General features: G+C 40.6%; 1 protein-coding gene across 1 annotated transcript; it reads right to left on the bottom strand.

The window, feature by feature from the left end:
* Positions 1 to 6,078: 6,078 nt before the first annotated feature.
* Positions 6,079 to 7,035, bottom strand: LOC135886312 (olfactory receptor 10A7-like). The gene has a single exon (XM_065414122.1). It carries the CDS (start codon positions 7,033 to 7,035, stop codon positions 6,079 to 6,081), a length of 957 nt encoding a protein of 318 aa, XP_065270194.1.
* Positions 7,036 to 14,662: the final 7,627 nt, after the last annotated feature.

Raw genomic sequence — 14,662 nt, 5'->3', positions numbered from 1 at the left:
TGACTATTTACAAAACAAGGTCCCGTTCAATGTGAAGGTGTCACTATGTGTCCCCTACCATTTATATAGCACCTTCCAGCAGAGGACCTCTGAACAACTAACATCAGTTATGTCAGCCTCACAATTTCAGGCTGAGGTAGGTTGGACTTTTGCAGATTGAGAGACTGAGACACAGAGAAGCAAGAAGTGATTCTCTTCTAAGGTCACACAACTAGTTTGTGGCAGGGGCAGGAAGAGATTCTGGTCTCATAAGTTTCCCTGGTTTAAGCACAGAATTGCCCCTGAATATACCCTATAAATATGAGATTATACAGCTCTGCAGAAACCCAATGATATGACTGATCAAACTACATAGATGGGGGCCATGTCTATAGAGAGAGACAGACAAACTGTTCATATCATGCACCCACCTCCACAACCATCAATCCAGTCCCATTTGCCGGTACTCAAGATGCTCTGTTTTTAAGACACCTGCAAAGGCTGCATGAATACAGAGACTGTAGAGACCACAGCCTGGATTTCGGGAATAGAACATCTATCAGATGTCACATAAAGCCAAGGGCTATGATCTAGCAAACTGCCACACGAGGAGTCTCATTCATGTATGCATTTGCAAAAAATGATTCCTGGATAAATGTATGAGAAAGCAGACAATCCAATCAAGTTGCTAAACACCTCTAAAGTTAAAGAATTAGGAAGTTCTGTGTTTATGATATGTTCAGGCAAAATTAAAATGTAATTGGCAATGACCTAATTCAGTGTCCAAGATCTCCAGAAATCACTGTTGGCTTAGTGAAACAGGGAACTAAAAAAAAATAACTAAATACAAGGAGAAAAAAATACTTCACCATTAGTGTTAATTCTACACACTCTCTTTCTACAAATAAAGTAATAAAACTTAATACAAACTCCTAGTTGCTTTAAGTTAATTATCAGGTACTGGTATATCTCTTTGCAATTGCCACATTCTGCCTATACAGAACTATCTCTGTCTCATTTTCTTGAGTTGTATGCTCTGGTTTGCATTGCTTGTGGGACATGTTTTATTTATTTATTTATATTTATTTGAAACGCATTAATGACTAGGAGCCCGGAGCATGGATCAGGACTCCATTATGTTATACTCTTGACAAACCCTGAACTAAAAAAGACAGCCCCTGCCCCAAAGAACTTGCAGTCTAATTACATCATTTCCCAATCTGCATACCTGTTGGAAGATTTTACATTACTATACAGAGCCCTGGGGATGGCTAATGTCAAGAACTTCCAAAGATGGGCACCTATTTAATTGCAGTTTTAAATTTCTTTAGGAAAGCAGGAAAAATAAATACTAAAGGGACCAATCCCCAGCAGGTGAAACTTCTTTCTTTGAAATGACGCCACTTGAGAATCTCCCCCAGGTTTCTATACAGAGACAGTTCAAGTCATGGGAGCAAAAGCAACATGCCCTCAGATATGTTTTCAGTCCATGCAATAGTGAACGCCAACCAGAATGTAGCTAGATCCAAAATAATTTCCTCCTACCTCCAGCTCTCTCTGCTCAGCTCTCTGCAGAATGAATGTGCTGATATCTATGGTCTATTTCAGTCCCCTTATATGACCTTTGGGATGGAATTATGCTGCAGCCACTGTGCCCAACACACTGGGGGATTTACACCCATGTATTCCCACTGTGTCTCTTTAATTGGGAGGAAAAAGTCTGCAGCATAAGGATTTTCAGTGGAAACTTTTGTCTTTTTTTTTGCTTGAGAATTCCTGGAGTTAATTGTCATTCACATTATAGAGACTTCATGTGGCTCTGTGAATGTAACAGAGCCTTGGGGTGGATGTCAATGTCATTTATGTCCATTTTCAGGCCCTTTTCATACTGCAAGAATGGTACAAAGCAGCCTCTGTGTCAATGAGGCTCAGGTCAACTAAGCTGAATTCTACTCTAAGGCTTCAGCTACACTAGAAGCTGGGGGAGTGGCGGCAGCACAGTCTAGCTGAATGAAGTATGTGCCCTGGGGGTCTGTGTGGCTTTGTACTTGAGGTGACTAGCACATGGCCACTTGCTGCTGCCCATCCTCTGCGGCTACATTGCTATTTTTAGAACGCTAACTCAATGACAGCTCAGTACAAATATGTGTACACGAGCTGGGAATCACACCTGTAGCTCCAAGGGCAGACGTAGCCTAAATTACACAGGTGTGAATCTAGATTAGGGCCTCGTATTGCAAACCCATGAGTGTGATCCAGTGAGAGACACCTGTTGGCTTCACAGGGCTTCAGATCTGGCCTTCAATGGAGGGCTCAAGTATAAAAGCTATGTGGAGTGCCATTTACTTGATAGTGACTATACATAGTGGGAAACATTACACCAGGTAGGTAATTGTCACAGATTCCTGGATTCCAAGGCCAGCAGGGGCTGTTGTGATCATTTAGTCTGAGCTTCTGTATAACCTGGACCAGAGAATTCTTCCAAAGTGATTCCTCTTTGAACAACAGTGTACTTTAAAACAAAACAAAGCAAAGCATCCAGACTTGTTTTCAAAATTGTCAGTGCCCTTGTCATGCAAACACTTCCTACCAAACTTTGGCCTCATTACAGCAAAGCATTTTAGCACATGTCTCACCTTAAGCCTGTGAGTAGTCGCTTTAAAGTCAATGGGAGTTTAACACATGCTCAAAATATGCCACTGAAGCATCAGCTGAAGGGTCATTGACTTCAGTGAGGCTACTCATGCTTAAAGCTCAACACACAATTTATCGACTCTGGGTAATAGTCCTCCTGTATATCTAGGTAATTCTGTGGTCCTGGCCATTGTAATATAATCACCTTCACAATAATGAACAGATTTTATGCCAACCGCACCCCTATGAGGGAAGTCAATATTATTACCAGACATAGGTGAAAAACAAGGTATGTTTGTGATGATATATTGCTTGAAACAGGAGGTGGTATAGTAGAAGAGTATGCGTCAGTTTGCTGCTTTCTCTTATTATGCATGACCACTGAACAATGAGGAAGAATAACTGATGCATCCAAGGTCACCCAGGGAATCTGTGGCTGAACCTGGAATGTAACCAGGTCTTCTGAATTCTACTCCCATGCCTTTTAATTGATTGAAATATGAGGGTTCTCCACCATAACTTACTAAATGAAAGATCGGGATGAATATGACTATTTTAACTGTTTTCCAACTGGGGAAAAGTTAGAAAAGGAGACAAAATATTGGATAAAATCTCTTCTGCACACTCTTTTTATGGTTTAAAGCAATAAAAGTATGTGATTAGCATATTGCCATTGAAAGTCAATGGGATTTGAGCACCTAAGTGCCTCAAGCTCCTTTGGAAGCCAAGCCATAATTGTTACACTGTAGAATGTTATTAGCTAAATTGGAAAAGTAAAACAAACATCACCAGCAAATCTCTGTCAAATTATGGACCATTTGACACCCACCATGGCAAAGGTGGAACATTCCTTTCCATTACAGCTGTGATTCGAATTCTGGAAGCGCTAGGCATGTGTGTGCTGCTCTCATGTGAAATGTTGAGTTCAATGAGGGGCTCTGATCTGGGTGTAATTTCTCTTAAAATAACTCTTGCTTCTGCTCATCCTACCTGAAGGATCGATGAGCTTTGGGAGGTAGGCGATCCTGAGTTTGACTGCTATGCCCTAGTGACTCAGGAGGGAGAGGCATTGATTAAAGAAAACAACTACAAGCTATAGGCAAACAGATTTCCACACAGCTTCAGTTTCACCTTTGTTTATCTTCTTTACCAGGAATCTAACTTTGGTGGGAACAGAGGTAGGCCAATGTGAATACTTTTGCTTATACTCTGTGCTTATACTCTGAACATTACTCCAAACGATGGCTTTGTTAACACAAGAAAGTTGCATTGGTTGAACGTCAATCATTTTCTTGCCTAAAACTGGTGCATAAGCCTGTGTGGAAACTCTTATTTCAGGTTAGAAATTATGTATTTAAGTTTAAATTAAGCCTTCGGCTAAACTGAAATAAGTCTGGCTTAAACCAAAATAAAAGCACCCGCAAGCAGTCGACATTAGTTTAACCAAATCAGTTTGAATTCACAGCTGAGGTCAAAAACGCATGCAGCTATCTCTTGTGTACTAGTCCCAATGGATGACTCCTTAATCTCATTTAGAAGACACCTGTTCTTTTGGAAGAAAAGATACTTCCTGTATCCCTTGGTATATTTGATTCACACAATTGTTGTTAGATGTTGATAGATGTTTGTCTGCATGTGTGTGTTCCCTCTGTGTGTCGCCCCAGTCCTGCGCAGACAGCTGGCATGGCAGACCTTGAGCAACCTGCCCAATGACCACAAGATCCGTAAATGGATGAGGGCACCCAGCCAGTTTTATTGTCAATGAAGCATGGTACTAGTATCCCGCAGACTCTACCAGACCACTAACACATGTATGGCCATAACAATGGACCAGCTCAGTGAATGGTGGGACTTTCTGTTCCTCCCTAGGCTAAACAAAGATACTCCCTCTGAGATACATCTTTATACCACGATACAAACAAGTTTCATACTGCCCCTGTGGCATAGTTACTGCCCCTTGACATGGCTAGTTATCACCCATCACTTTGTACATGTTGGTTCAAACAAAACATCTCTATTATTTACTGTCATCTTGACCTTATCTTTAGTCAGTGTCATTTAGTCAGGGTCAGTGTTTTCCTGTTATCCTTGGGGGATGTTTTTGTACTATCCTCTATTTTGGGATGTTCTAGTACCACTTGATATTGGGATGTGTTTGTGTGAGTGCTCTGTGCCTAGCACATCTTAGGAATGTGTATTGCAACAATAACAGCCCTGTTCTTGACAGATTCTGTGAGCAGGTCCTGCCCCTTGCTCACAGCATGTCTTTGCTTTATACCAGTAAAGCTTTGACTACTGCTTTAGCCCAGGCCTCCAGCCTCATACCAGGCCTCTGAATCAAGGGCTTATGTCTCAGGCTCTCTTCCTACTGCAACAATAACTGTTTCTGTTATTTTCAGTGCCTGGATACACACTTTGCTGATTGAGCACCACTGGAACAGAAACAGAGAAAGGTCAAGATTTTGCCAACCTTATTTACGTTGAACAATATGTTCTACTTCAGGATAGTCAATGAAATCAAGGAAGCTGCTTGAATGGAGTTACACCTGCCTCCAGAACATAATCTTGTTTGCCATTAGGATCTTCATAGGGTGGACACCATTCATGTGTATAGTCCTGTGCTATGTGTACATCATCTCCACCATCCTGAGATATGCTCTACGAAGTGGACTCTGAAACTTTTTCCACCTACACATCTCACCTGACCATCCTCCTCCTGTTCTGCATCACCTATGTTGGGCCCATCTCCAGCTTCTTCCTTGATAATACAGTGTGTTGTCCATGGTTTACAACACAGTGACCCCTCATGCTGAACCCATTGAGCTACACCCTGAAGAACCAGGATGTGAAAGTGGCACTGAGAAAAGTCTTGATGGGGAAATTGTATTTGCAATGAAATTGCCAATGCTTTTCTGAAGGCTCTGTGAATATCACGTGGGAACTAAGGGACTCTCCTTTTCTTATTTGGTTTTCTACTCTCTGTTTAGTAGAAATGGTGAAAAAAATTACCACAAAAAATTGAAATTAGCATCATTTGGTACCTTCAGATGTTCCCAATTTTTTCATTTTTAGTGAAACTTTGTATTGTACTTTATTATCTATTATTTACATTAATTTTCAACAATTTTACATAAGCTTTTATTCAAAATCATTCTCAAAATGGTTAGCATAGAGCACATAAACATTGTTTTCCAAAATAAGATTTTTAAACAGAATTTTTCATTGCAATTTTGAGCTGAGTTGAAAATAATCCATGCATTGCCATGTGAAATGTAAATGGGTTTTTGTGATTTTCTCTTTTTGTTTCAAGAAGCTACAAATATGATAACCATTTCTGACACTTCGATGACGTTCTTTGGCCAAAATTTCTAATTTAAACTCGCACAAAAAATTGACAAAACATTAACATTTTCATGTGTTTCATTCTGCAGTTTTTGGACACTAGTTCAACTGTAACTGTGAATGCTACTGACTTCTCTTCATCCTGTCCCCCAGCAATCTCCTCAGAGCCTCTTTCACCTCCTTGTTCCTCAGGCTGTAGATAAAGGGATTCAAGGTTGGGGTGATGGTTGTGTATATCAGAGCCAGCACTTTGTTGGTGTCTAGTAAATGAATGGACTTGGGTCTTAAATAGATCAGGCCACAGCTCCCGTAATACAAAGTCACCACAATGAGGTGTGAGGAGCAGGTGGAGAAGGCTTTGTGTCTGCCTTCAGCTGATGCCATCTTTAAGATGGTGGAGATAATAAAGGTGTAGGACACAACGATGAGAGAAAATGGAGTGAAGATGACTAGTATAGCTGCTGTAAACAACTGCATTTCATACAAAGGGATGTCAATACAAGAAAGCTTAATCAATGGGGGAATATCACAGAAGAAATAGTTAATCTGATTGGACCCACAAAATGGCAAGGTGAAAACCCAGGCTGTCTGTACTAGGGACACCACATTACCCCAGAACCAAGAGAGAATTGTCAAGGAAAGGCAGACCCTCCTGTTCATGATGACTCTGTATCTCAATGGGTTGCATATGGCCACATAGCGGTCATATGCCATGGCAGCCAGAAGGAAGCACTCAGAGATTCCAAGGAAGAGCAGGAAGTACATTTGGGCAACACAGCCCATGTAGGAAATGCTCCTGTTGTCTGAGAGGAAGTTCACCAGCATCTTGGGGACAGTGACTGAGGTATAGCAGATCTCCAGGAAGGATAAGACCCGGAGAAAGAAATACATGGGGGTGTGAAGGGCTGGGTCCATGGTGATGAGGATGATGAGGATGTTCCCCATCAGTGTAATGGTATAAATGGACAGATAGATGGAGAACAGAAGCACCTGCAGGTTATGGTGGTTGGACAATCCTAGTAGAATGAATTCAGTCACCGTGGTGAGGTTCCCCCTTCTTGATTCTTCTGCATAATTCATCTGTGGGAGACAATAAATACCCAGATATCATGTGAAGAAATGACCCACTGCAGAAAATAAGGAGAAATGCTCAAAGGCACACATAGAAGTCAGGCTTTCAACTCCCATGGCCATTCCATGGGAGTTGGGGCTGAGATCATCAATGGTAATTCAGTGGATAAGTTGCATTGATTTCTAGGGGTGTTAGGAACTTAAATACTGTTAATGATCTGGACTTTGGTGCTTAAACTTCCTCAAAATCGTCCTCAAAACTATAAGGGTTTCTTCTCCTTCTCCCTAGGGCAAATTTCCCATAGATGCCAATCTGGGTTAATTGGTTTGTGTTCATTCTAGTTGCGGTCATGAAATGAGAGAAAATGTCTCAATGAAAAGAAACATCCCCAAAATGTGTAGTTTCTGTTGAAAAAATCAGAACTACCTGTAAAAGTCCCCTCAATTGGATAGAACGACACACAGATAGATCTATAGAAAGAGACATAGATTAATAGATAGGTAGTCCCATTGACCAGTGGATAGATGGATAGATTTCACTAATCTCTTTAAATTTTATCCTCTTTCAAATTCCTTTAAGCATCCCACCTTTCCCCCTTCTCCAATAAGGACACACAATTTCTTATTGTTATAAATTCATCAGGAACATATTGACTACACTATGTTCTAACCGGCACACTATACGGACCCCGAGATAGTGTAGATCACCAAAGTTTCTTTGAAGTAGATGGATCTATGCTGATTTGCACAAGCTGCATATTTCCCCCCTACAGTCCCATCTGACTGGCACAGAGTTTTCTGCCCTGTTCAGTGATTGCCAAATAATAATATTGAGATTCTGTAAAAAGCTAACTTTCTGTCCACCATGACCAGGTGGAATTTAAAGCACTTGCGGGGCTTTACACAGAAAAATCAGAGGAGATGGGCAGGCCACTTCTCCTTTTTGTGCCTTAGTTTCTCCAGCTATAGAAAGGGATGATAAGTTTTACTTATCCCTCAGTGGAATTGTGAGTCTAAAATAATTAATATTTGTAGAACTCTTTGAGATCCTCAGATTACTGTTGCTATGGAAATGCAAAGTGACATTATTATTATCGAATCAAATTGATTTCTAAATAACTGTTGATAATTCCAATTCATATGGAACAGATTATGGTTTCATAATATATGGACCAGAGCCCATTTTGATTCTTTTTTTTTTTAATTTTATGAAAAGGGTAATAAAAAACTGGAGAGAGTAGAAAAGAAAGGTAAAAAGTCTGATACTTTTTAATGGGGGAAGGGAATTAAAAATCTAAAGTATGAAGAAATTTACAAAGACCAGAGTATGTGACTATAGGGATATGAGGAAATGTAACAACTGTTTGCAGACAAATAGAAGGAAGTTAAAAAAAAAACAGAGCTGGTTGAAAATTTTCAGAGGAATGTTTTCCATAAGAAAACGATGATTCGATAAAATCTAAATATTTAGATGGAATGTTTTGATTTTATCTAAATTGTCTATGGAAAATTGATATGGTAGAATAATATTGCTTCATGGTTATCATTTCAACGATAATATAATCAAATTTATAGAGTCAAAATGAAATGTTTTAAAGTTATTAAAAACAACAATTTTAATTTATTCAGATACAGTATTTCAGAATATTTTGTTTCACTAAAATAAAATCTTGAGATTTTGAATTTTTGGCCTGATTTAGGATTAAACCTAATTTTGAAAACTATGATTTTATGGTAGAACAACTATGAAAAAAGAGAGAAGGCATTGTTCTTATATTTATTTCTAATAACAATAATGATCAAGAGTTAGCCAGTTCTTTGAGCCCTTACTGATTAGCATTTGAATTGTTCCCTGAGCAATTCCACAGAAACCAACGTGATCATTTATGGAACAAGGTCCCATTCAATGTGAAGCTATCACAATATGTCTCCCACCATTTACATAGAACCCCCCACCCATCCACCAAGCACCTCTGAATAACTGACATTGGTTGGGCCAGTCACACAACCTCTGGCTGTGGCAGGTCAGTATTTACACTAATTTTGCAGATGGGAAAACCGAGGCACAGGGAAGCAAGAAGCGATTCTCCACCAAGGTCACACAGCTAGTCTGTGGAGGGACAGGAAGGGATTCTGGGTCTCATGAGTCACCCTAATCTAAGTACAGAACAGCCCCTGAATATACCCTATAGATATGAGAGTATACACTGCTGCAGAAACCCAATGATATGACTGATCAAACTGCACAGATGGAGGGCATGTCTATATAGAGAGACAGACAAAGAGTTCATTTCATGCACTCACTTCCACAACCATCAATCCAGTGCCTTTGGTTGGTTCTCAAGACGCTCTATTCTAAAGACACAAGTAAAGGCTGCATGAATACAGAGGCTGCAGCTACCACAGCCTGGACAGCTTGGATTCCAGGAAAAAAACCAACATCTATAAGGGATCACTTAAAGCCAACCTCTACAATCTAGCAAACTTTGCCACATGAGGAATCTCATTCATGTGTGCCTTTGCAAAATTGAGCCCTGGATAAATGTCTGATAAAGCAGACAGTCCTATCAGGTTGCTAAACACCACTAAAGTTACAGAATCAGGAAGTTCTGTGTTTATGATATGATCAGGCAAAATTAAAATGTTATGGGCTAATTCAGTGTCTGAGATCTCTGGAAATCACTGTTTGCTTAGTTAAAGGGAATTGAAAGTAATTCAATAAAAGGAGAGAAAACACTTCATTAGTGTTAATTCTACCTAATCCTTTCCAGACAAATAATAAGATAACTTGATACAAACTCCCCTTTGCCTTCAACTTAACTTCACAATTGCCAGGTTCTGCTGGATACAGAATTATCTGAGTCTGATTTACTAGAGGGATATGTTCTGGTTTGCATTACTTATTGGACATCTTTTCTTTAGTTATTTATTTGAATTGAGGTAATACCTAGGAGCCCCAATCATGGAATAAGATTCCATTGCGCTATGCTCCGGATAAATCCTGAATAAAAAGTCAGCCCTTCCCCAAAAAAGTTGCAGCCTAATTACATCATTTCCCAATCTTTTGGAAGATTTTACATTAGTATATGGAGCCCTGGGGATGGCTAGCATCAGGAACATCTGAGGATAGGCACCTGTTTAATTGCAGTTTTAAATTTCTTTGGGAAAGCAAGAAAAAGAAGTACTAAAGGGCTGATACTCAGCAGGTGAAAATTCTTTGTTAGAAATGAGAATCTGCCCTGGGTTTCTATACTGAATTGTTCAAGTCACAAGGGCAAAAGCAACATGCTCTCAGCTATGTTTTCAGTCCATGCAAAAGTGTATGCTAACCAAAATTTAGTCAGATCCAAAATAAGTTCCCCCTACCTCCAGCTCCTTATGCTCAGCTCTCTGCAGGAAGAAAGTGCGGATTTCTGTGGTCTACTTCAGCCTTCTTACATAAACCTTCAGGAGTAATTATGCTGAAACCACTGTGCTCCGCACACCAGGGAATTTTATACCCATGTGTTTCCACTGCTTCTCTCTGATTCAGTTGCAAAAGTCTGCAGCATTAGGTTTTTCAATAGAAACTTTTGTCTTGTTCCTGGACCTTAGCATAAATAAAGTGATATACCTATTCCATAGAACTGGAAGGGACCCTGAAAAGTCATTGAGTCCAGCCCCCTGCCTTCACTAGCAGGACCAAGTCCCAATTTTGCCCCAGATTCCTAAGTGGCCCCCTCAAGGATTGAATTTACAATTCTGGGTTTAGCAGGGTAATGCTCAAATCACTGAGCTATCCCTCCCTCACCAAATTCTTATTTGCATTAATGCCAGTTCATGTGGCTCTGTCTATGTCCCAGAGCCTTGTAGTGGGTGTGAATGCCATTTATATCCATTTTTAGGCCCTTTTTATATGGCTAAAGTGGTACAAAGCAGCTTCCATGTCAATGAGATTCAGATCTACTGAGTCAAATTCTCTTTTAAAGCTATATCTACACTTGGAGCTGGGGGAGCAGAGGTACAGACACCTGCCTCAAGCCTGTGCTGATAGTGTCTGAGAGGGTTTGTAAATCCAAGTGATGAGCTCATGGTACTGCCGTTTGCCGCTGCCTGTGCTACTATGGCTGCACTACTATGGTATGGTATGGTATGAACACAGGTATGTCTACATGAGCTGGTAATCACATCTAGATATACCCTAAATTACACCAGTGTGAAACTACATTAAGGGCTTCATATTACAAACCCATGAGCATGATTCAATGAAAGAAACCTGTTGGCTTCAGATCTTACCCTCAAAGGAGGGCACAAGCAGTCCTGTTTCAATTAGTGACATTTACCTCATTGTGACTACTTATAGTGGGAAACATTACACCGGGTAGTAACTGCTCATGGAATCATGGCATAACTGTATGAACTTCCCTGCAGCTAATCCAAATTTGTTCCTGTCATATTAAAAGCAGAGCTCCCCTGGATAAATCCGTCTGCTTTGGATAGGGTAGGTAGGTAATTGTCATAGATCCATGGATTCCAGGGTCAGAAGGGTCTGTTGTAATCATTTAGTCTGAGCTTCTGTATAAACCAAGCCAGAAAATTCCTGCAAAGTAATTCATGTTTGAACTAGAGTATACATTAAAACAAAACAAAGCATCCAATGTTGATTGAAAGATTGTCAGTGATAGAGAATCATCACAACCCTATTCCGTGGTGTATTCTCCATATCAAGTAAGGACTTGCTACCAAATTTTGACCTCATTATAGTGAAGCACTTAAGCATGTGCTTCACTTGAAACCTGAGCATAGTCACGTGGAAGTCAATGGGAGTTTAACACATGCTCATTTAATCCCACTTAAGTATCATCTTACACTTCATTGGTTTCAGTGAGGCTGCTCATGCTTAAAACTTAGCACCCACTTTATTTACAAAAATTGAATAATAGTCTTTCTATATATCTAGGTATTTATGTGATCTGCATCACTGTAATATAAGCACCTTCACAGAGATGAATTGTGTTTACTCTAGCAGCACCTCTTTGAGGGTGGTCTATGTTATCCCCATACAGACGGGGAAACCAGAGCATGGGTGTTTGATACACAGTTTCCCAACATGGGGTGTTAGAATATATTATGTTTTGGTTTCGTGCTCTCTCTTCTTATGGATGATCACTGAACAATGAAGAAGATTAAGTGACTCAGCAAAGGTCATCCAGGGAGTCTGCGGCTGAGCCAGGAATGTAAGCAGGCCTTCTGAGTTCCATGCTGGTGCCTTATCAATTAGTTGGCTGAAAAAGGAATGTTCTCCAGCCTAATTTACCAAATGAAACATAAGGGCAAATATGACCATTTTTACTGCTTTCCAACTGGAGTAAAGTTGGTAATGTATGAGAAAATCTGGAAGAAATTCCTTTTTCACACTCTTTTTACTGTCTAAAGCAATAAAACCACATGATTAATGTATTGTCATTGAAAGTCAATGGGATTTGAGCATCTAACTTCCTTAGGCCTTGGCTACACTCGCGGAATCACAGCGCTGCCACGGCAGCGCTGTGAAGTGCGAGTGTAGTCGCGCTGCCAGCGCTGCGAGGGAGCGTGCAGCGCTGCAGGCGCTGATTACACTGGCGCTTTACAGCGCTGCGCTCGGGGGGGGGGGGGGTTCACACCCCTGAGCGCAGCAAGTACAGCACTTTGAATTGCCTGTGTAGCCAAGGCCTTAGTCTCCTTTGAAAATCCCAGCCATAGTTCATAAAGTCTAGAATAAATAAATTAATGGAGATATCCTATCTCCTAGAACTGGAAGGGACCTTGAAAGGTCATTGAGTCCAGCCCCCTGCCTTCACTAGCAGGACCAAGTACTGATTTTTGCCACAGATCCCTAAGTGGCCCCCTCAAGGATTGAACTCATAATCCTGGGTTTAACAGGCCAATGCTCAAACCACTGAGCTATCCCCTCCCCCTGAAATGTTATTGACTAACCTGAAAACAAATAAAAATAATAATACCAGCAAAACTCCACAAAATTATGGACCTTTTGACATGCACCATGGCAAATGTGGAACATTTCTTACCATTAAGCCATGATTTGAACTCTGGAAGCTCTCTGTGTGTGTATGCTGCTGTTTTGTGAAATGTTGTGTTCAATGGCAGGCCCTGACATGGTCAGCATCTCTTCTAAAATAATTCTTCTTTCTGATCAGCCTACCCGAAGGATCAATGAGCAAGTGGCTGAGATTTGGGAGGGGAGCGATCCTGAATTTGACAGCTGTGCCTTACTAGCTCAGGAGGCATTGATGAGTTTTGATGTCTAACAGAGTGATGAATTTAAGCTCCCAAGCTTGTCTTTTGAATCGTTACCTTTGAGGATGAGGACTGAGAAGTCAGATATGGAGTGATCGTTTTGTGAAAAGTGTTTTCTGTGTGAGTTCATTTGTGAGTATAGTGATTGTCTAGTTTCACCCATATTGTTGTTGTTGGGGCAGTTGGTGATCATATGTTGTGATCAACATGTGTAGGCCTGCAGAGTCTTGGAAAGACAAGCTTGTGTGGCCAGAGGCTGGTGGTTTCAGGGAGCTGATCCACATCAGGCGAAGACAAGTCTCCCTGGACAGGTGGTGGCAAAGTGCCTCCCAACCCCAGGTTCCTCTGGGAAGCATCACCATGGTCACAGGAATTTAACCTGCATGTTTCACTAAATGACCAGCACTCCATCCACTCATCCACCCCTCCATGAATGATCATGATGTATGAAAAATATCAGTCCAGAAAGTTAATGAGAAATCTAGCTCAGTAGTAGAGATGGTTGGAGATTTTCCATTAGAAACATGGGAGAGAAGGGCAGAGGAGAGGAGTTTGGGCAAAAAAATGGCTATTTTCCTTGTGAAATGTCTATTTTCAATTAAAAAAACACGGTGGTTGATTTTTGTTGTTGAAAACCTCAACAACAACAAATCATCAAAAAATGTAGCTGAAAATGGATTTTTTTCCCAAATGTTTTCATGGGGTGTGCGTGGATGGAATTCCTGACTAGTTCTACTGAGAAGAAACCACAGCCTGATGGGCACTTGAATTTTATGCGCACAGTATAAACACAGAGAAATTTGATGCAAACATAAAACATTCTTGTTGCAAGGTTGCAACATAACATGACTTTATTTCTTAGAATACAGAACAATAGTTCACAAAACTCCCAAACCAGTGAGAGACAAAGCAGGCTTCTCCCTTAGTCATAATTCACCCCACCGAGCTCTAGACTGGCTCTGTGCTGATTGACTCCTAGTCCTAGATTGCAGGCTTCCCTACAGAGCCCTTTGCCTGCACGCAGGACCAGTAAACCCCTTCCAAACTTGGAATGACAGCTTGTGATTTTAACACAGTTTACAGTACATCACATGGCACTTTCAGCAAACACCTGTAAATCACTTTGATTTCAGAAGGACTCACATTCCATATGGTTTGTTTCAATGGGATGATATTCATGAAGGACTGATTTGAGCCAGAGATTCCAGGATCGGACTCCGAGTTTAGATCACATGAATTTCATCACACGGTCTCCATTTTCATTTTGATCTAAAGGCATTAGCTTGAATTGGATTTTTTCCCCAAATGTTTTCATGGGGTGTGCGTGGATGGAATTCCTGACTAGTTCTACTGAGAAGAA

This window comes from Emys orbicularis, chromosome 12 (assembly GCF_028017835.1).
Source record: "Emys orbicularis isolate rEmyOrb1 chromosome 12, rEmyOrb1.hap1, whole genome shotgun sequence".
NCBI lineage: Eukaryota > Metazoa > Chordata > Testudines > Emydidae > Emys > Emys orbicularis.
This window is presented reverse-complemented; position numbering and strand designations above follow the sequence as displayed.

Bases quoted from the DNA above. Each gene is read 5' to 3' on its own strand.
- LOC135886312 (XM_065414122.1), bottom strand. From the start codon at position 7,035: ATGAATTATGCAGAAGAATCAAGAAGGGGGAACCTCACCACGGTGACT.